The sequence below is a fragment of the Lygodium microphyllum genome, chromosome 15, assembly GCF_053477565.2.
Source record: "Lygodium microphyllum isolate KBCC chromosome 15, Lygodium_microphyllum_v1.1.10, whole genome shotgun sequence".
NCBI lineage: Eukaryota > Viridiplantae > Streptophyta > Polypodiopsida > Schizaeales > Lygodiaceae > Lygodium > Lygodium microphyllum.
Window position 1 is genome coordinate 121,174,182 of NC_141149.1, and position 20,352 is coordinate 121,194,533.

A 20,352-nucleotide genomic window follows, 5' to 3' on the forward strand; every position below is an offset into this window, starting at 1 on the left:
AGCAGTCTTATGATTTTGGTACTCTATGAGGACAACATTCTTATTTCTAAGAGTGCTCGTGATAAGCCAGATGCCTTGAAATCTCAGCTCAAGAAGAGCTTTGAGATGAAGGACATAGGACAAGCCTCACATATTCTTGGAATGTGCATCACACACAATCACTCTAAGATGCTCATTTATCTATCACAGGAATATATCCAGAAAGTCCTTGAGCAATTTCATATGCAAGATGTTAATTCTATTGGATGTCCTCTACCTTCCCATGTGAAGATTAGTCAAGCCAATTTTTCGCAATATGATGAGTTGAATGTCGAGATAGCCAAGATCCCTTATCCATCCACCATGGTCAATTTGATGAATGCCATAATAGCCACTCGTGCTAACATAACATTTAGTGGGAGTTGTGGCACGCCATATGGCTACACCTGGCAAATGGCATTGGAATGCTATCAAGGGTATCATGAGGTACGTAAAGGACATAGCACCTATGTGCATATGTTATGGTGGTTAGGATACAGGAGTCATGGGGTACACTGACTTTGATTATACAAGACATGCACACAGTAGGAAGTCCATCTCTGGCTATGTCTTCACCTTTGCTAGAGGTGTTGTTTCTTGGATGTCCAAAGTACAAAAATACAAGTCCTCTCTACTACTAAGGCCGAGTATAATATAGCCACTAAGGCTTATAAGGAGGTTCTCTGGTTAGGCTGCTATCTCGTGGTAGATCTTGATATTATTGATCAGGTCCCTAAACTGCATTTGGATTGTATGTTGTAGTCACTAAGGCTTTCAAGGAGGCCCTTTGGTTAGGCCATCTAGACCTTGGTATTATTGATGTGGTCCCTACACTGTATTCAGATTCTATGAGTGCTATCCAACTAGCCAAAAATCTAGTATTCCATGCAAAGACGAAACACATTGAGGTGCATTACCACTTCATCAAAGAGTCGTTGTGAGGGCAGGCCTGTTGACCTTATCAAGATCTCAATTAACCATAATCATATAGATCTACTCACGAAAAGTCTCTCAATGGAGCATTTTTCCTTAATTAGGATGTTGATGGGCGTTGGATGAGATGACGTCTTTCTGCATCCTGTTGTACTTATGTACATTTGTACTTTGTCACTTTTTTTTTAATGTTCTCTTCTCAGTACAGATACATTTGCCTTTAAGGGGGAGGTTGTTGGGGGTAAAGGTACATGTGCCTAGCTACCTATATATTACTATACTGACAGTACCCACACACTTGTACACTAGCGTGTAGTATAACTTAATTAAACTTTCAGAGTTGTTAACTTTAATTTAATTTGGCTAGCTAACTTGACTTGTTTTTTAGTTTTGATTTGCCATCATTTGACTCATTGCAATGATTCGGTATCAATTGTTTTGATATGCCAAACGCATAGCTAACCTGAGAATGGAAGTATTGACAAGGGGCTGAAGCCTGTTGTGATGAGCAGCCATCACTGTCACTTCATTCCATATTCTTTTAGTGACATTTAAATAAAGGGAATGCAAGTCATACATTGTAACTATTGGAGTTCCCACATCTTATGTCTCTCTCTTGCTCTTGCTCCTTCCACAATAGATCTTACTTTCGCTCACATGCTTCCACTCTAGGCTCACTCCCTTCACTAATGTTGAGCCAAATGAGGCACAAGGAAAACTCCAATATATCTCAAGGAAGTCCTAGAACAAGCCTCAAGTGAAGGGAAGAAGCAGGGAAGAGATGGAACTCAATGCATACCTTTGAGTGAAGGATCCATGGTTGTCCTCAAAAATGAACTACTATAGGTATTGACAGGTTGAAACAAACTAAAGGGGAAGAGCTCCTCCATGTTGGTGCAATGGCTTTGCTACCAATTGAAGGGAGCGAGTCTGGAGTGGAAGCACATGAGTAAAAGCAAGAGCTATGGTGAAAGGAGCAAGAGCAAGAGTGCAGTAATCTACGCGCAGCTAGGCACATGTGCCTTTAACCCCAATAGATTAAGTGTGTAGGCTACACAAAGCCTTGTATGGACTGAAATAGGCACCCACGAACATGGTATGGCAAGATAACACAATATCTTGTCTCTATTGGTTTTCCTATTCGAAATGAAAATCACTCACTTTATGGACGTCAAAGTGATAGGCATTGTTGTCATTACCTTGTATGTGGATGATTTAATTATTAGGGGCGATAATGTGTAAGAAGTGGAGCGTGTGAAGAGTCTTCTCAAGTAAAATTTTGACCTAAAAGATTTGGGATGGCTGAAGTACTTTCTTGGCATTAAGGTAATCAAAATATCTAAGGGGATTTGGCTCTCACAAAGGTGGTACATCTTGGATATGCTAACTAAGTATGGTATGGTTGATTATAAGTCTCAATGCCATTAGATCAAAATGTGAAGCTAAGTGCTCATGTGGATGAGATATTGGAGGGTCCCATAATGTACAGAAAGATGGTGGAAAGTTGAATCTTCACCACTATCACCAAGCTAGATTATAACCACACAATTGGCTTAGAGATCAATATATGCAGGTGCCTCGTAAGTCTCATTTGGATAGTGATGTATCTTGCAGTACCTTGATACCACATTGGATTATGGTATCTTTTATGAGGGTGACTCAGTGGTGCAATTATTTGGTTGATGATTGAGCAAGTAGCGTGTTTGACACAATGTCCACCAGTGGCTATGTATTTTTCTTTGGAAGCGGAGCTATGACTGGGGCAGTAAGAAATGGCCCATTATTGCATAGAGTATAGAGGTAGAGGATAGAGATGTTGCTATGGCAACATGTGAGATAGCTTGGATGAGAAAACTACTTGATGATTTGGGGATACAATTAAATAGGAGACTTATCATTCATTGTGACAACATGAGCAAAATATAGTTGGCTAGGAACCTAGTGTTTTATATATGCATGAAACACATTGAGATTCATTATCATTTCATCATCAAAGATCCATCTTGGTAGGTAATATTGATCTCATATATGTGAGTACAAAAGAACAAGTTTTCGATATTTTCACCAAGGCTTTGGGAGAAGAAAAGCTTTAGCATTTTCACAGCTTGCTCGGAGTATAGGTCATAAAGGTGAGCTTGAGGGGAACTATTGAGATGTCAAGCTCAACATAAGATAATACTCATGTACTTGGATGACTGTTCTTGCATTCATATCACTAATGCGGTCAGGACATATCATTACAATGATACTTTGCAACTGGACATCAGTCAATCCACCTACTCAAGTTATGGGATACCTATCTAGTCATCTTCCATATGGACCACTTGTATATTATGTATGTTTTCCTCACTCTTATTCTTAGTAGATTATTATAATGAAAAAAAAAAGTACTAGGACTTTTAATTTCGTATTTTGTGTGCATTCTCTATATGTTTTGTGTCTTATAAGAGCTCAAGCTCCCTCTCTCTCCCCCAATCATTTCAAGCATGTAGGTCCCTCTATATAGAGCTAATGAGACTAGAGTTTTATATATTGATGCCAAACAAACGATCTTCAAATGGCTATTCCTCTATCCACATTAGACTTCTCCTTATTGGAAAACACAAATGAAGCCTCTATGTGTGTGTGTGTGTGTGTGTGTGTGTGTGTGTGTGTGTGTGTGAAGTTTAGATGCTTTTCGTGGTCCTCAATCATGTTCCGCTATCATTCTGTCACTATATAATCACCCTAGGTGTTCTTTATCATGTATAACAAATGATTGGAGGCTATAGATTTTTCTTGATTCCCAATTAGTTGTGTCCTTTCATATTCTCCACATGAAATATACAAGCAAAACTATGATCATTAAGTAAGGTGGCATAATATAGGGCATTGATTAGTAATGCCAAGGATAAAATACCCATGACTTGCTAGTGAGGGAAGAAAAAGGCAAAAGTGAGTGTGTGAAGAGGAAGAAGCTAGTTAGAAAGCACAAAAAATACATGTATACATGAACCATAGAGGTAGGGAAGTAACTGCCACATGTATAGTACTTATAAAGAATATAGAGAAGGGATTATTCTTTAGTCTTTCATATCAATGCTTGATAAATTGAGAAAGACACCAAGGCTTTTGAATCTTCCTTTCACAAATTTTTTGCTCAATTTCTTTGGCAATTCATTAGTTGGCAACCACCACCTCGTATATAAAGTTTTAGATGTTTTTGCAATTTAATAGTATTGCATTAACAATTCTTTTGCTTTCTTATTGAGCTCTCTTTTCATTTCAATAGTTTTTCTTTTATTACCTACATACCACGTCACTTCCTCATTTGGAAAGGATAGCTTATTGTTACTATATTCAAACATTGTATATGCATCTCTCTCTCTCTCTCTCCAATCATCTCCCAAATTCTAGCTTTCTAATCTTCCAATCATCTCTCTTTTTCCCTCAATAATAGTCTCGTCCTTTTCTTCGTCTCATCTATTGTTCCCCCTTCCTTATAAAGGCTCGTTCATGCAAACCAAAATAACCAAGATACGACAAGAACATAAGGAAGTTGAAAAAATACAAAAGAAAGATCAACAAGTACAAAAGGAAATCAAAACAATAAAGAAAGCAGATCAATGAAGTATGACAAACATCATCTTTCTGATAGTTAATGAAGCTTTCTTACAAAAGAAGATCACATCTCATGCATGTACAAGTGACCTTCCTTGGGGATGGCATGAAGTAACACAAGAGAAACTAGATGAAGAGCAAAAAGAATACACAATCATACAAGATAGAGACCAAACTAAGACCAATATTGAAAGAAAAAGAGTTCAAGTGAATTTTGCAGTACCAAATCACCTAGCAAGGAAATGACCAAGCAACTTTAATGCTTGAAAATATGAAAGATAAAGCTACAATAATGCAATCAAAATGTTAAAGGGAACCAAACTATGGATCACAAACACCCTTATACCAACACAACTCGAAGTGCAACCGAGTAAAATTGCCAAGATGAAGCCAACTAGGAAGGAGGGCAAATTGATCATTTATCCAAGTGGCAAAATCATCATAAAGGAGTTCGAAAAGCCTAGGCACTAAGCTTTGTCTGGGACAAATGAACGACATGTCAAGGTAGCAAAGTCGCCATAAAAACACTTAAGTTGCTTTTGGAACATGAAATATTATTCAGCGTCGATAACTTTAGTAGCTAATTCTCTTTTTTATGCCAAGCCTACAATGGATTTCTATTTGTACTGGCTCCTAAAAGTAGATTGTAACTAAACTTTGATTTGCATAGATTGTTACTAACACTTTGATTTGTGTCTTTATTCTATACACCTTTAAGGCATCTTAAAGGACGTTAATACAATTCATTCTCTCTCTCTCTCTCTCTCTCTCTCTCTCTCTCTCTCACCTAAAACTCACTTTCCCTATTCACATGATTCAGCTTCCATATTAAGAACCCAAAATATGACTAAGCTACATCTACAAAGCATGCAAAATAGGACGTGCATGTACATTTGAAACAAAATATATCAAATACACATGTAAGCAGTATGAGATGTGCATGAAAATTCAGAACAAATGTCCACAAGGCTATCACCGCATATTGAACAAACTAAGAACATCTTCCAATGCTTGCGTGCAATAATGATGAGACTTCTGTACATGGAATATCAATCTGACCACCTTGAAGCAATCATGTGCCCACACTAACCATGTCACACAAAATGTAGTTATGCTTCTGCTAGCTAACCATTGCTCACGAGTGCCTCTAATAGAAAAGCATTAAAGTTTCATAGACCTCATGAAGCGTGATGTTCCCATCTAGTGTGCAAAATGTATATGATTATGCGCATATGCACCCATGTAAAAAGCCCATCTGTAAAAAACCAACCCCGTTAGTGTAGCAAAACGTGGAAATTGCACCTGTACATACAGCTTAACTCCATGTAATTTATGCACTTCTCATTATTGGGGTGGAAATTCAAGTAAACCTCAGATAAATATCAGAATTCAAACGTCTGGAAGGGGACATCATGGATATAAGATCCTGCACATAATAGGCAATGTAGAGGGAACGGGAGATCATGGATGTAAAATGGAAATCGCCTGGCCAGCACTCATAGAAAGCTATGTATATAAATGACAAAACGTCGTCATGGTTCTCTATAACATTGGCCACTTAGAGATAACTAGCTTACCCGCATTTGCACATCACGGATACTTTCATCATGAGTCTAACCCCAACTTGGAACTACAATTCACAGGCTAGAGACATGCAAGGCCTATTCTACAGCAAGAAAGTTAACAGATGCTGTCTGTGGATGCCTTAACTCTAGCCATCTTTAACATGTTCCTTTTAGTTTTGAGAATGTTTGCTGTGGATATCTGACCATGGCTGTATTGCTTCGAGGTGAACTGTAACAGCTTTCCCTAATCATGCATATCTAGCAAGTTTCAGCCAGGTGAAAGAAACACTGGATGTACATAAAACTGAAAGTTGTCCCACTTCAAATTTACAACATGACTTTTCACATATGCTCCACATGAACTCAAATAATTTTCTGGGTGATTGCATGACTGCATTGCCTGACTTTACTGATCCAATCCTTCATCCTGGATGACAGGTATGTACTTTAGTTTAGGCAGCATGGAATCAGATTAAAAAATTTTGCTCTCATGTAGTGCATATCCACAGCATGAAAGCTAGTAAGAACCACCAAATTGTTGCCCCTCTCAAGAACCACCTCCTTTGCCCTAAAACTTCAGCTTCAAACAAGCAATATGTGAATGCTTGACTTCCTAGGTTCACAAATCAAGCATGACAATTCCATCCTTCCAGTGATGCAGAATCAACGTCTCCTGTTAGAGACAGTCTTCTTTACAGCACCAAGAGAGACCAAAAATTCATCTAAAGATGACAGAGTCCTCATGTCATCTGGGGGGAAATAACTGGCAGCCTTTCCTAGTAATGTGGATAGCGATAGTTTGAAACCCGATACTTTCATATCATCTTCACTCAAAAGATCATTAAGAAAAGCAAAGGCTGCTTTAAAATCAGATGGACTGGCAGCTATCGGTGCAGCAAAGTGACAGGGTATTATTTGTTTGAATCGCCAGTCCTTAACAATACTGTCCACCCATAATTTGACCTGCAAAAAGGTGATCAGAGAAAACATCGAAATTCGAACTTCTAGCTAACAACTACTTTGGTTAACAAAGAGGGCTGTGACATGACCATTTCACAACTAATTAATCTGAGTATCTCACATGATCAGAGTGTGAAAATCACAATATATAATTGCAATTGTCTGAGAGCTGTCAAGCTAACAAAAAACTGACAAGGCCATCATCACATATTTCTGGTCAATTGAGACATAAATGATTATCTACCAATGCCAGAGCCCACAGATCAGAGTGTGAAAATCACAATATATAATTGCAATTGTCTGAGAGCTGTCAAGCTAATAAAAAACTGACAAGGCCATCATCACATATTTCTGGTCAATTGAGACATAAATGATTATCTACCAATGCCAGAGCCCACAGCCAGCGTACAAAGTCACATAAATATATTGTAGTATTAGTGATGTGTTTCGGAATAGACACTAAGAGTCGGTGCTCACTTGACTTTTGGGTTGCATTTATACTCATAACATAAAATACCAAGATTTACGTTGCACTAGTGTAATACAGCAGACTCCGCCTTTTCTTCCACTTGCACCTGCTGCAATACAACAGATGTCCAAGTCCTTGTATTCAGTGTGGTCCCAACAGTGTATCAGTATTCATGGTCATCTCTCGATTGTGAGCCCTACATTGAGTCAGTGAAGAACATTAGGAGCTTTGTCTGGCTCTGGTCATTTTGGTCACTTTAGTCATTATCCTCCTTTCTAGAGTCGGGGGGAAGCCAAGTAGTCAAGTAAAAGCTCTCCTGCCAAGAAGCAATCAAGTGGGAAAGAAGAAAAGACTGCAGCATTTCAACTTTTGTGTCAAATTTAGAACATGCCACCTAGAGTCCAACATTCTAGTGCAACCATACGAAATGCCAACTTCCTCAATGAAGACCATACAAATGTCTGCCAAGGGTGCTGCTCCTCACATAAGGACTGGGCCATTCACAAAACTGTCATGAATCTTGACATCCAACAAGGCAAAACACCCATTACACCTTGGCATGGTAACATGTTGCCAAGAGACCTACAACTAACCCAGCACAAAACAGATGGGCTGCACACTTCTTGCAATGCTTTTATGTCCAAGGAAGCAATGGCAAGAAGTAGGACATCATACTTATCATCACCATGTACAGAATTCAAAGCCCAATGGGAAGGACATTAGCAGACATATATGTCATGCACAATCATCTCCCACCTATGAGCCTCAGACAAGGACATCAGGCTTTAACATTCTGTCTATCTATCATTTCAAGTGTTTTGATGGAGCCCGCAGCTCCTTTTATTAGTGTACATTTTAGTTCATTACAATTTTCGGTCAGTTTTAGTGTGTTCGCATTGGCTGGTTAGTGATCCAACTCAATGTGCTTCTGTTTTAGGCTGCCAGAGGCTGCATTCACACTGGATTGCCTTGATAGGGCTCGCAATCAGTTTTGTGCCCACTTGGCTGCATTAAATGCGGCACCTGATCAGGCCAGCCATATTTTTGGCATGATTTGCCAGCAGTCGGCCAGTTTGACACTGCTGCTATGTTATAGCAGCCCCCACACAGTGGCAGCCATACTATTTTAGCAAATTTTCAGCACTCCATCATCCAGTGATTTTCTCCTTCATTCCATGCTCTCCATCATCAACCTGATCCAATGCCTTCACTGACACTTTGGGCTGTGTGCAGCGACTGATCAGCCCACTTTGTATTCAGCATTCTTTTGAGTTCAGTGCAGATTTCTTCTTCCATTCTCTGTTTTCATTTTAGTCTCTCTCTTCCCTTCACTCTCAATGTTTGAGCTCTTCCATTGCACACTCTCACAAAAAGGAATCTCTAGCAACAAGGACAACACTGTCATCTTCCAATCATAGGGCATCTGGCCCGTTCTCCATACTTGCAAACAGAGCCGAATGAGTAGATTCTTGAGCTTATCAACATAAGCTAAGGAACAATTCATTTGGCAAGCCATCCAATCTCAAGCTTTACCTACATGGAATATGGAACAAGACCTCTTCCATCTCCACCTCAATGATATCACCATCATAAAATCTACCCTTCCAGGTAACCTCATCCCACACCATGCCTACAATATAATGACGAGTGGCACGTATGGCATCGATAAGAGTTCCCTATGAACCCAACAAAGTTTTATAGGAATCCAAGCACAGATGAATGATAGTTTGAAACTCAATAACCATAGCCCCCTGAGTATCCTGCAAGCTACCCATTCCCACTTGGCCTTTTTCCACAACATGTCTACATTATGATGACAAGCAACATGTTTAGAATCAATGAGAGTTTCTTATGAACCCAGCAAAGTTTTTTAAAGTAATAATCCAAGCACATCTGAATGATGGTTTGAGGTTGAATAACTGCAGCATGCTATGCGGATGCACATATAACACCAAACAAGCAAGCACTATCAAATTAGTAACTATTATATGAACCTTTAATGTGGTATGGAATTGTAATTCTATCTCAAGTTATTTGAGAGTTATTTTGAAATGGTATGCACCATGTATCCTAAATACAAAAGTCAACCATATGGCAACAAAGTGTTCAACATTAGGCATGAAACAACAAAAAGAAAAAGTTTTTCTCAAGCATCTTTTGAAGGTTTCTACTCATTAAAAGGCAAAACCTCACAAACTTTTAAGGCACAAGGCTGCAAATGGAAGTTACCTCCAAAGACAATAAGAAGAGAAGCTGAAATCGCAATTTCTACTGCTGTAGCAACCACGACAAGAGCATTTCTACTGCTAGCTTTCCATTTCTCTTCAAGAAGCCTTATACTCTCAGCTCATAACTCAAACCAATAGGAGGAACATTTGAGTCTACTACTAGTTTGCCATTTCTCTTCCAAAAGCCCTATTCACTCATAAAACTCAACCCAAGAGGGGGAACATCAGAGTGGTGAGATGTTGCAGCCATAATCCTCACTTTTGTCATGAAGATTACTGGTTTGCCTTTGCTGCTTCTCAGACTAAATCCTAAATGTCGATTGGCTCTGATTTTTCTATTTTTGGCATATTGATGGAATATAGCTGATTCTTTGCAATCAGCAAAGTTGGACCACAGAACCAACCTTCTTAGGCATGTCTCACTTGTTGATACATGCAACTTGTACTGTCAGATTCTTAGAGATGAAGGCTATTAAAAGCCTACAACATTATGCTGCTTCATATCCCATCACTAAAACGCTCTCAAAGGGATACTAGGCTGATGGGATTCCAATGCTTGAATTGTCTTGATGTGTTTGCAAGGAGGCCTTTCTACTTTCCCTTATTGTTCTCTTTCTTGTAATTTGGTGTTTAATTTTGTGATGTTGATGATTCTTTCGAGAGTGACACTTTTTATGAAGCATAAGTCCATTGCAAGTGTTCCAAAGGAAGCATGCGAGCCCAACACTTCCACCTTTGACAGCTTTTTCATTAAGCCAGTTTCCTCTCAGCTCACTCACTTCCACCTTCCATGTGTTTGTGCTTGAATTTAAGTTGACAGCATCAATCGGCTCATCAATGATCACATGCAAGTATAAATCCAAGTAGGCTCCAAAGTGGCAAGCTAAATGCACATAGCTAGTGATTGACCACCTCTAGATTGAGTCAAGTCAACCACTAAGGAGTCAAAGGGGCCAATCCTTGGAGAGGGAACTTTCATCCGATTGAGTTCTTACCTCCTCCATCCCTCTACCTAGCCTTGTTCCCACACTCCTTTTCCCTTCCCATTTCTTTGGGCTATTTCTCTCTCTTACATACTCAGCTCAATCCCCTTTTTTTTTCATCATGGGTAATTGCACTAATTATGAAGAATAGAAAGTACAAGAGCCACATAACTACTAAGTATCAAACAAAGTAAGTGAAGAGATTGCAGCACACCAAGGAGCCAAATCATCCCTGTTAAGAAGACCCATGTTACTCAGCTCACTATGTCCCCTCCAGGTGTTTGTGATCAAATGTGAGTTAGCAGCATCAATCAGCTCATCACACACACACACACAAAGTGCTAGTAGGCACCAAAATGGCAAGTTAAATGCCACATGACTAGTGATTGGCCACCTATGCAATAAGTTGAATAGACCACTAAGGGCTCAAAGAAGCAAATCCTTCAAAAGGGGAGCTCACAGTTCCTTGTTCATCTTTCTACCTAGCCTTGTTCATGCGATGTCTTTTCTATTTATTTGAGGCATCTCTATCTCTGATACTCAATGATCAGACCATTCTGCACTTCATGTGATTATTCGTTTGAGCAATTCTTTGCTGATTGATCCATTTGACATGTTTTTCCAACTTCTTCCATAGGAAGACAATACACCAAGTCAATTGTTGGCAAAGAGTTCATCCAAGCATAACTATTGGTCCTCGGTGACCAATAGGCAAAATGAAGTTGCTAACCCAATTTCTACTTCATCCTAGCACAAATATTGGTCCTCGATGTTCAAGATGTTCAATAAGCAAAATCAGGATTATTGAAAGTTTGTGGCTCGATTTCTAGCTCAATCATGCCTAAAAGGTCTGTTGCACTCAAGAATGCATTGATGTCACACTTGGATATATTGTTGCAGCTCCAAAGCACATCCCACAAGCTAGGTTTCACAATGGCATACTCGTTTGCTACAATGACTACAATGAAACATTTTGAAGACTAAGTTGTGTGAGGAAAAATGTTAGGGTCTGATGAGAAGAGCAATCTCTAAAGTGCGTCTAGGATCAATAACAATGCACAAAACCTTGACATGATGAACTCTACTTTCTTTATACATTTATGAGATCAACTCTCTACCCAAGTAGTCAAGCAATGCTTTCACAATGGCATACTCGTTTTGCTACAATGAGATATTTTGAAGACTGAGTTGTGTGAGGAAAAATGTTAGGGTGTGATGAGACGAGCAATCCCTAAAGTACGTCTACGATCAATAACAATGCACAAAACCTTGAAATGATGAGCTCTACTTTCTTTATACATTTATGCGATCAACTCTCTATCCAAGTAGTCAAGCAATGCTTTTTTTCCCATGCATAGAACATCTTCTTGGACGAACTCAAACTCTAATTTTGCCAAGACCTCTTTCTCAAATTTAGCATCCACTTCACACCACAAACTAGACCAAGTTAATATTATGGCAGGGATAAGTCATGTTTCTTCTCCCTTATACTTACAAACACAACAAATGAGCTCTTTTCTATTAAATAACCCTCATATTACAAAGTACTTTTAAAGGATGACATGTCTACACAAATCCCCCTAACAACATCATGTGCAATCATGAGATACAAGAGGATACGAGGGCACAGTTCTTGAGAACAATGTCTACATTGACTTATAGCAACCCACAAGGCAACTATAGCAAGAGCTTTCCCAATAACCTACCCTCTCCTTCAGAAATGAAAACTCTTATATTTCCTAAGAAAGGGGTGTGATGTATAGAACTGACCAAGGATCTATGATTTCTCATAGCTGCCCTCACCAAGTTATAACCGAGATGCATAGAAGCATACTTGTATCTTGGAATCAGCTTAAAATGGTCAAGTTCACACATTCGTATCCATCTGTTCAAAGCACATCTCTTTTTGATCCAACATCCATGTAATCAAAGTAAAATCCCAATAACAAGGGTTCGTAACAGCTTATGCTAGCTGCTAATCGAAGTAACAATTAGCTAATTTCACTAATTCAACTTACTTTTTCACTCATTCGAAACAGCATAGATCCCTATAAAAGTGCATGTAAGTTAAACGATCATGTTGCAATGCTCAAATTGATAGATTTGTGCAATGTTAAAGAACCCTGAAATAAGGGACTTTCCAAGAAAACAAAATTTGCACTACCCTTTCAGATTGTATACAAGAACTTGCAATGTTATAGAACCCTGAAATAATGGACTTTCCAGAAAAACAAAATTTGTGCTACCATTTCAAATATGTGAGGCTGTACCTAAACATCAGCAGCTGAACCAGTTGATTGGAGCTATTCTCATTATAGTGACTTGATTTAAATACAATCTACCTATCCATCCTACTTTAAGAGGGGCATAACCATTCCCTACAGGTTGCAATTGACTTTCAACCTTAATCAATTTATTGCACTTATCATTTGTCGGCTGCCTTGAATGAAAAATATCACTGGCGCTAGAGGAGCTTGCCTTTTCTGGCACCTTGCTAAATACAAGGGTTTTGATGATCGGTGAGACAATCAACTTCTTGGACATCTGAGCGAAGGACCTTTGTGGCTCCAGCAAGTCAGAGGGGCCTAGGAATAAAATTTGAAGCACCATTCTTTCCCATCCTGCACTTTATCAAGAAAACTTTCTAAGAATCGACCTGAATTTGTAATAGCAAAGCTGTACAAAAACAACACCATTAATCATTTTTACCTCGTTGCCTTGTTCTCTCATTGTCAACAATAGGTTCATTGGGAACTTCTTTCCCTTTACTCAATATTTTTACAGCCAAGCCATTCTTGGCTGCTTCAAGAAGAGCTTCTTTGCTAACTACCTCAGGTGGCTTCTGAGGTACGTATATAACAGCATCAGTTACAAGCAGCGTGCGAGATGGTTTATGATAGAATGCAACCTCTACATAAGGCCCAATTCCTACAGAACAGTAAAAGCAACCGCATTACCAAGAAAGGTCGATAAAGATTACTAATGCAGTATAGTTATTAGCCAGGTAACAGAACATTCACTCTATAGTTAAGCTTGTTAGAGATCCCTACCAACTTCTGGCGAGCTCAGTACTTTTTGATCAATCTCATTAGCCCATGGTGTAGACTTGTCCATATCTCGAAGCACCTTTGCAGAAAAGATACCAAAGAACTCAAGTGGCAGATTAAGGGGCCAACTCCACTGGCGTGGAGCAACCCAGACCTGAGCCTTTGGAAATTTCCTTGAAAATGGCCCTACAAAAATCTTATGCTCATAGGCAAAGGTAGGCAGAACTAAATACTTTACAGGAGCCTCCAAGTCCTTCAAAAGCTGGCACCCTCCAAACCACCAAGAATTAAAAATCAGTCAAACTCAGGGCCATCCTTTGGAGTGTTTTCTATAGCTAAAAGCCTTGTCCATGTCAATGTACTTCATTGAAAAACATGCAATACTACCAGAATTCATTCCCTTGAGATTCAAAATAAAAAATGATGATGATGACATATCATTGCTGACTACAAGGGGATTAAGTTGAGAGATACAATGATGATGGCCATAGTCATGATAACAATGATGCTAAAACCAATGACAACACTTGCTGGCATCTAGAATGGTACCTCAATGCACTCTTTAGTTGGAGCAATTGGAGCATGGACCCACAAACCACCTGACTTCAGTTTAATGACTGTCATGCGAATGTTGGTGGTCACACTACTAAATCCAAGGGCTTGCTCTTGCTCAAAAATCCAGATCCTGCCTTTATCAACCTGACAAAAGTATTATAGACTTTAAAACATCAGAAACAAATTTCGAATTATCCAGTTAGACACCAAAATGAGCAAAAAGGAGCCCCACATATCAGAGCAGAAGATGGTTCAGTTAATGATACAGACTCTCATGTATGAACCTTTCATAAGATAGCACATCTTTGATACAGAAAATTCATAAAATACAGCCATGGAAACACTCATTTCAACTCCATATTGATACAATAGCTGTATGCATGATATTATGCTTTAGTATCATTATTAGCCTGTGCTAAAGAACAGAACTATAAAAGGAAAGAAGCAACCATGAAGTATAATGATGATGCACGTGCCTTGTTCAATGTGACACAACGTGCATGAGATCTCATTCAACAGCAAACGTGAGATCGTATGTGAGAAGCTTCAAAGTTGCATGAAACTTTAAAGACATTGATGCTATGTCCACGTCACAAACCCCTACGATTGCTGGTGAGAGAGCTTCAATTGCATGCGTGGACTTCTAGACCTATGCATGACACTCACTAGGAAATAATCAACATTCAAAACCAATGACTGAATCCTAACCGATGGTGGCTTTAAGAAAGACAAAACAATGAGTTACGATATAACCCCTGAACAAACCGTATTCAAGCTTACATGTTGTAAAGAACAGATCAATCATAGCAACAGAAAGGCTTTCTTTCAAATGTGATACACCTCACCTCTTTGCGGATGGTGCGGCGCTTTAGGAATGGACCAAGAGGAAAAGGGAAGCCAGTTACATTAAAATAGAACTGTCCAGGGGGGCTCGGGGTAGCTGATGCCATGACCATAAAACCTCTGTCATGCGTTCTCTTTTGACCTGCAAGGCGGATTGCTCGACTTTGCGTAGGGCAAAAGAAATCTGCCTGAAGCCTCTGAGGCGCACCTAACCGCAGGTTGAAGCTCTGCTCGAGGCCAGAACTCCATTTGCTATGACAAAAAGGCAGATGATTCGCTTCGTCTCGTGTGAGACATAAAGCCATCCCATGGCCACAGCTGTGACGCTGAGGGAGGCAAGAAGCCATTCTTTGTGGAGAGCTACAGAGGCTGGCTTTGAAAATGTAGACTCGTTGTCTTTAATGCTCAGAGCGCTAACCTTCTTTGTACCAAATGCGGTGCTGCTGTTCCGTCCTTTTATACGAACAATGGCGGACTCTCTGATGCAGCTTCTTCACAGGGTTCCGATAATGCAGAGTAAGGAAGATTCATTCGAACACAGGGACTTGTGAATGTGATCAGCTGCTCCGTCGTCCTCCATGCATACAACCATCGCAGAACCTCAGCCACAATTCCAACTAGGCTAAAACGTGGTTCTAAGACTCCAGGTGTCATAATCTAAGCTTGTACAATGAAAAACAAGACTATAGCCGGCCCCCTTTTTGGGCGGGGGGAGGGAGAGAGAGTACGTGTATGTTACTTGGACCTAAATGGTGCGCACCTAGGCATTGCTGGTGTTTTGCACCAGCGTGGTTTGAGACACTTGATTCATGTGATAAAAGAGTTCTCACATAAGCATCCTCTTTTGGTATTATACTAAATCAGTTTTATGGCTTGCACTCTTAATCACGCAAAAGCTATGACAACAAACAATCATTATATTATTATTTAAGTTGTACATTTAGGTGTCCTCGAACCTCCCAAAAGGTTTGGGTGGTTTCCAAACCTCCTAAAAGGCTTGGTCAATACCGAACCTAACAAAGTAGCTACCATCGAGAGCTTCAATAACTGCCAATAGGAGCTTTTTAAAATAACCGCCACACAAGAGTTGTCAACCTCTCCCTTTTTGGGTGGTGCGTGGATGTGGAGTTCGTCATTTACCTCACATAGGAGCTGTCAACCTCTCCCTTCTTTGGGTGGTGTGTGGATGTGGAGTTCTCGTCATTTACCTTGCATTCTCCCTACCTAACCCTATTTTAAAATTCTAAAATATTTGTATAAGTCATTTTCCATTCATTGGGAAGCGACAAGCTTGCAACTCTCTCTCTCTCTCTCTCTCTCTCTCTCTCTCTCTCTCTCTCTCTCTCTCTCTCTCTCTCTCTCTCTCTCTCTCTGTGCTTAGTACCTGGGTACATGGCATGTGTGTTACCTCTCTTTCTCCCCATTTAACACCTTGATGTCAACCTACATGTTGAGGGAGAGAGAGACGACTGCTCAAGATGAGGTGCTCCTTGCCCAGCACCCTTCCACCAACCTGTGTATTACCTCATCTCCCCACATGGCACCCTCTTGCCAACCTGTGTTGAGAGAGAGAGACTAACCTCTATGGCTATAGCCAACTTGCGTGTTGAGAGAGAGAGAATTACCCTCTATGGCCATTTGAGGGAATCCTCGATCATTGAGGAAAGCTAGGTGAGAGAAGAGATTGGGATAGAAGTGGGTATATGGTGGATAAGCCCCTAGTATCATGGGTATATAGTGGATGGTGCCAATTGATATAGTGCTTAGTATTATTAGTATTAATAGTGCCAATTGATATAGTGCTTAGTATTATTAGTATTAATGACGAAGTCGTGCAACATTGACCCTCACTCCAATTGGTGCTCTTGACCTTCACCCTCCCACCACTAGTGCCACCTACCCAACCTCTTTGTGGCTCCAACAATGAACTTCAGCCCACTCGCTTTCTTACCACCACCCTGCCTTAAAGGGAGGCCAACCACCTCCAAGCTGCATAGAGAGAGAGATAGGTGTATGTAAGGTTCTCGCCGAGAGCACGTCGAATTCATGGACCATCCCCTTCTATTAATTCATTGGGCATGGCAATGCATGGCATTAAAGTATGGTTATGTTAGGATTAGCATGAATGCTATCTTCAAGATTCTTCATCCATCTTGGAGGCATTAGAGTATGTCAGCATGTCAATCTTTTTAAAGCTTCATTGGTGGTATGTTTATTTGGCCAATCGATATTGTGGGGCTAGTGGGGTGGCACATGAATTTTGTGATGTTTCCCCATGAGTCCACAATGCTCACCATTAGGACTTGAGACCCATCAATCATTAGGATTCTTTCTCTCTCTCATTTATATGCTTTATGTCATTTTTGTTTCAATTTATGGTATCTTGAGCTATGCTATTTCTTTGGCAATTGCTATGGAGGGGAGTTGTGCCTACATGACAAGAGTTGCATTTTGGTCATTGGAGATTGCAATATGGCATGTCATTTTCTCTATTTTTTTAAAAAAATAAATGTTTGTAATTATTTGTATTGATTAGGTTATAGCAATTGTGTGGGCATCATTAAGCATTATGTAAGCTTGGGATGTGAGTGCAATCCACCTGGACGGGCGCGGATGGGCTTGGACTCTATTGATTAGCAAGGTTGGTGGTTATTTTGAGTGTCTAATAGTAATTCCATAAAATATTCTAAGATATGAAGTTAAGAGAAGTGAAAGTATTGAATTAGAAATACATTTTATATGTATGTTAGAAGAATTAAGTCTAAAGTTTGAAGAACTAAGATCAATGTTTTGACTTAAGATACTTTAAAGTTTAGTGCTTTAAAGAGGTACATCAATATATTTCTTCAACATTGGTTTTCAAAATATATTTTTAAGTTAGAGAGACAAAGAGATAGAGTCACACATGCATACGCACACACATAGCCTAAAATAAAATATTGACTATAAATCTTTTATTTTATTTATAGTATTTAGATTATGCTTGAGTTGAAAAAAAATAGAGTAATACCATGTTTAAGATAGTTTAAAGTTTAATATTTAAATCACTTTTATATTAGAAATAGTTTTTTGTACATTTATACTTAATTTTATTTAAATTTTACATCAAACTTAAATTTAAATTTTAGGGTAGATTGCTTTAGAGGTAGACTTAAACCACATTTATACACATAGGTGCATGCGTGCATGAGAGAGAGAGAGTGTGTGTGTGTGTGTGCGTGCGTGCGTGTGCGCGTGCATGCGTGTGTGTGTGTGTGTCCTAGGCACCGAGAGAGAGAGAGAGAGTCCTAGTAGGCACCTATTGCCTTAGCCCTTATACCACATACATGTAGACCCTAGAGTTACGTGGCATAAGGACCGAGAGAGAGTCCTATTAGGCACCTATTGACTTGGCCCTTATACCACATATATGTAGACCCTAGAGTTATGTGGACCAAGGTGCTCAGGACTCTCTCTCTCTCTCTCTCTCTCTCTCTCTATATATATATATATATATATATATATATACATATGCATGCAAGAACATGTTGCATGAAGATAAACAAATTCATGTGTTGCACCAAAGTTTTTTAATAAACTTTCAAAAGATTGATTTAAGTTTAAGCAAGAAAATATCTAAATTGTACTTGATAAAATATTTTTTGTATATTTATATTAGTAGTATTTTTGAAAAAATTATATGCATGCATATTGATATGATGTTAATACACATCTTTACGTAGATATATTTAAGGAAAAATTATGCACATGCATGTAGATAAGATGTTAATCTTTACAATAAAATTATTTTGATTAAGAATAGTTTAAGTTTAAAGTTTAACCGCTCTCTCCTTGAGTTATATCAATGTGTGTAGATTCACTACATTGTACGTGTGCATCACACCCATGAGTGTGCATGTAAATAAGATTGCTTTGAAGACCCATATGAACATATAAAGATAGGCAAATATAATGTGGCACATTGCATCATTTTTTTTAAATAAAACTTTCCAAGGAAAGTTTTAAATGTCAAGCAAGAAATAGTTTTTTTATATTTATGTGCATATAGAGTGAAACACACATACACTCATGTAAGAAGTTGGAAATATATATTTTATTGAGAGATTGTTAATAATACCTAATCACACTGACATAGGTATAAAAGGTGTAAGACATGTAATTTTTATATCTTTTGGCAATAATACAACTATTTTCTCTCATTGTGAGACATGTACTTTTTATATCTTTTGGCAATAATACAACTATTGTCTCTCATTTCACTTCCTTGTTCATAGCTTTCATGGCTTCTCTCTTTTCTTTCCTATCTTTATAGTATTTCTCTTTCCTCAACACTCATTCTCATCTTTTCTTTCTCCTCTACTCTTATTTCTCTCATCTCTTAACTCTCTCCTTGACAAGTGGTATAAAAAATTAGGCTTTTGAACCATTTGATTTTGTCATTTCTAGACGTATTTTCTCTATTTTTCTATCATTAAATATTGGACAGTAGGTACATGAGCCACATGGCAAGTACTTGCAAGCATTCTACTTGGAGTAGAGTCTAATCTTGGGGCTTTGACAAAGATCTTGAAGAGATCTTGGCTAAAATAGCATGTCGTAGACCAATTTTTGCCTATTTTGAAGAGCATTTTAGAGAACTATGGCTAACTAAGGTTGGAGGAGCAGTAAGTATTGGTTCAAAGTGAAGGTTATCTTTCCACTTTCTTCAAGCTCTCCTATAGCTTTCGTAGAGTTTTCATCCAAGATCTCCTTCTACTTCACGAACCTTGGCTTGTTGATGGCATTCATCACTTGAATCTTCTTCTAGACTTCATTCTTTACATGCTAAATACTAATCTTGAGCCAAGTTGAGCAAGAAGGAGCAACAAACAACCCTAGAAATTGACGTGCAATTTTTGAGTTGATTCACACCTATTTACTAAAGCTGTGTTGGGGTAAAAGGACTCTGGGCCTACCTGTGCACACTGTGACCGCCCATTCTTTATTCATATATAATATGATAGTGCAATAATCAGTTCAGTTGGACAGCACCTACATTGTGTGTGCTCTTCTCTCCTGCATCTTCCTCTTCTCCTTCTCCATTGCCTTTGCATCCCCTTCAACTAGTATCAGAGCTTTGGATCAGAGCTTGATCGTGGAGCTTGGCCCCAG

General features: G+C 39.0%; 1 protein-coding gene across 4 annotated transcripts; it reads right to left on the reverse strand.

Moving 5' to 3' along the window:
- Positions 1 to 6,411: 6,411 nt before the first annotated feature.
- LOC148024993 (lysine-tRNA ligase) lies at positions 6,412 to 15,885 on the reverse strand. Of its 4 annotated transcripts, none has more exons than XM_087694685.1 (6): positions 15,204 to 15,885; positions 14,353 to 14,502; positions 13,807 to 14,065; positions 13,466 to 13,684; positions 13,160 to 13,377; positions 6,412 to 7,079 (listed from the first exon to the last, which is right to left on the reverse strand). In XM_087694685.1, the coding sequence occupies exons 1-6, from the start codon at positions 15,546 to 15,548 to the stop codon at positions 6,780 to 6,782; spliced, it is 1,491 nt and encodes a 496-aa protein (XP_087550811.1). In that variant the 5' UTR covers positions 15,549 to 15,885; the 3' UTR covers positions 6,412 to 6,779. The 4 variants fall into 4 exon arrangements, with proteins under 4 accessions (XP_087550811.1, XP_087550812.1, XP_087550813.1 ...); XM_087694686.1 differs by having other exon boundaries at positions 13,235 to 13,377; positions 15,204 to 15,881; XM_087694687.1 differs by lacking the exon at positions 6,412 to 7,079 and adding an exon at positions 7,089 to 7,861 and having other exon boundaries at positions 13,235 to 13,377.
- Between the last annotated feature and the right edge of the window lie 4,467 nt (positions 15,886 to 20,352).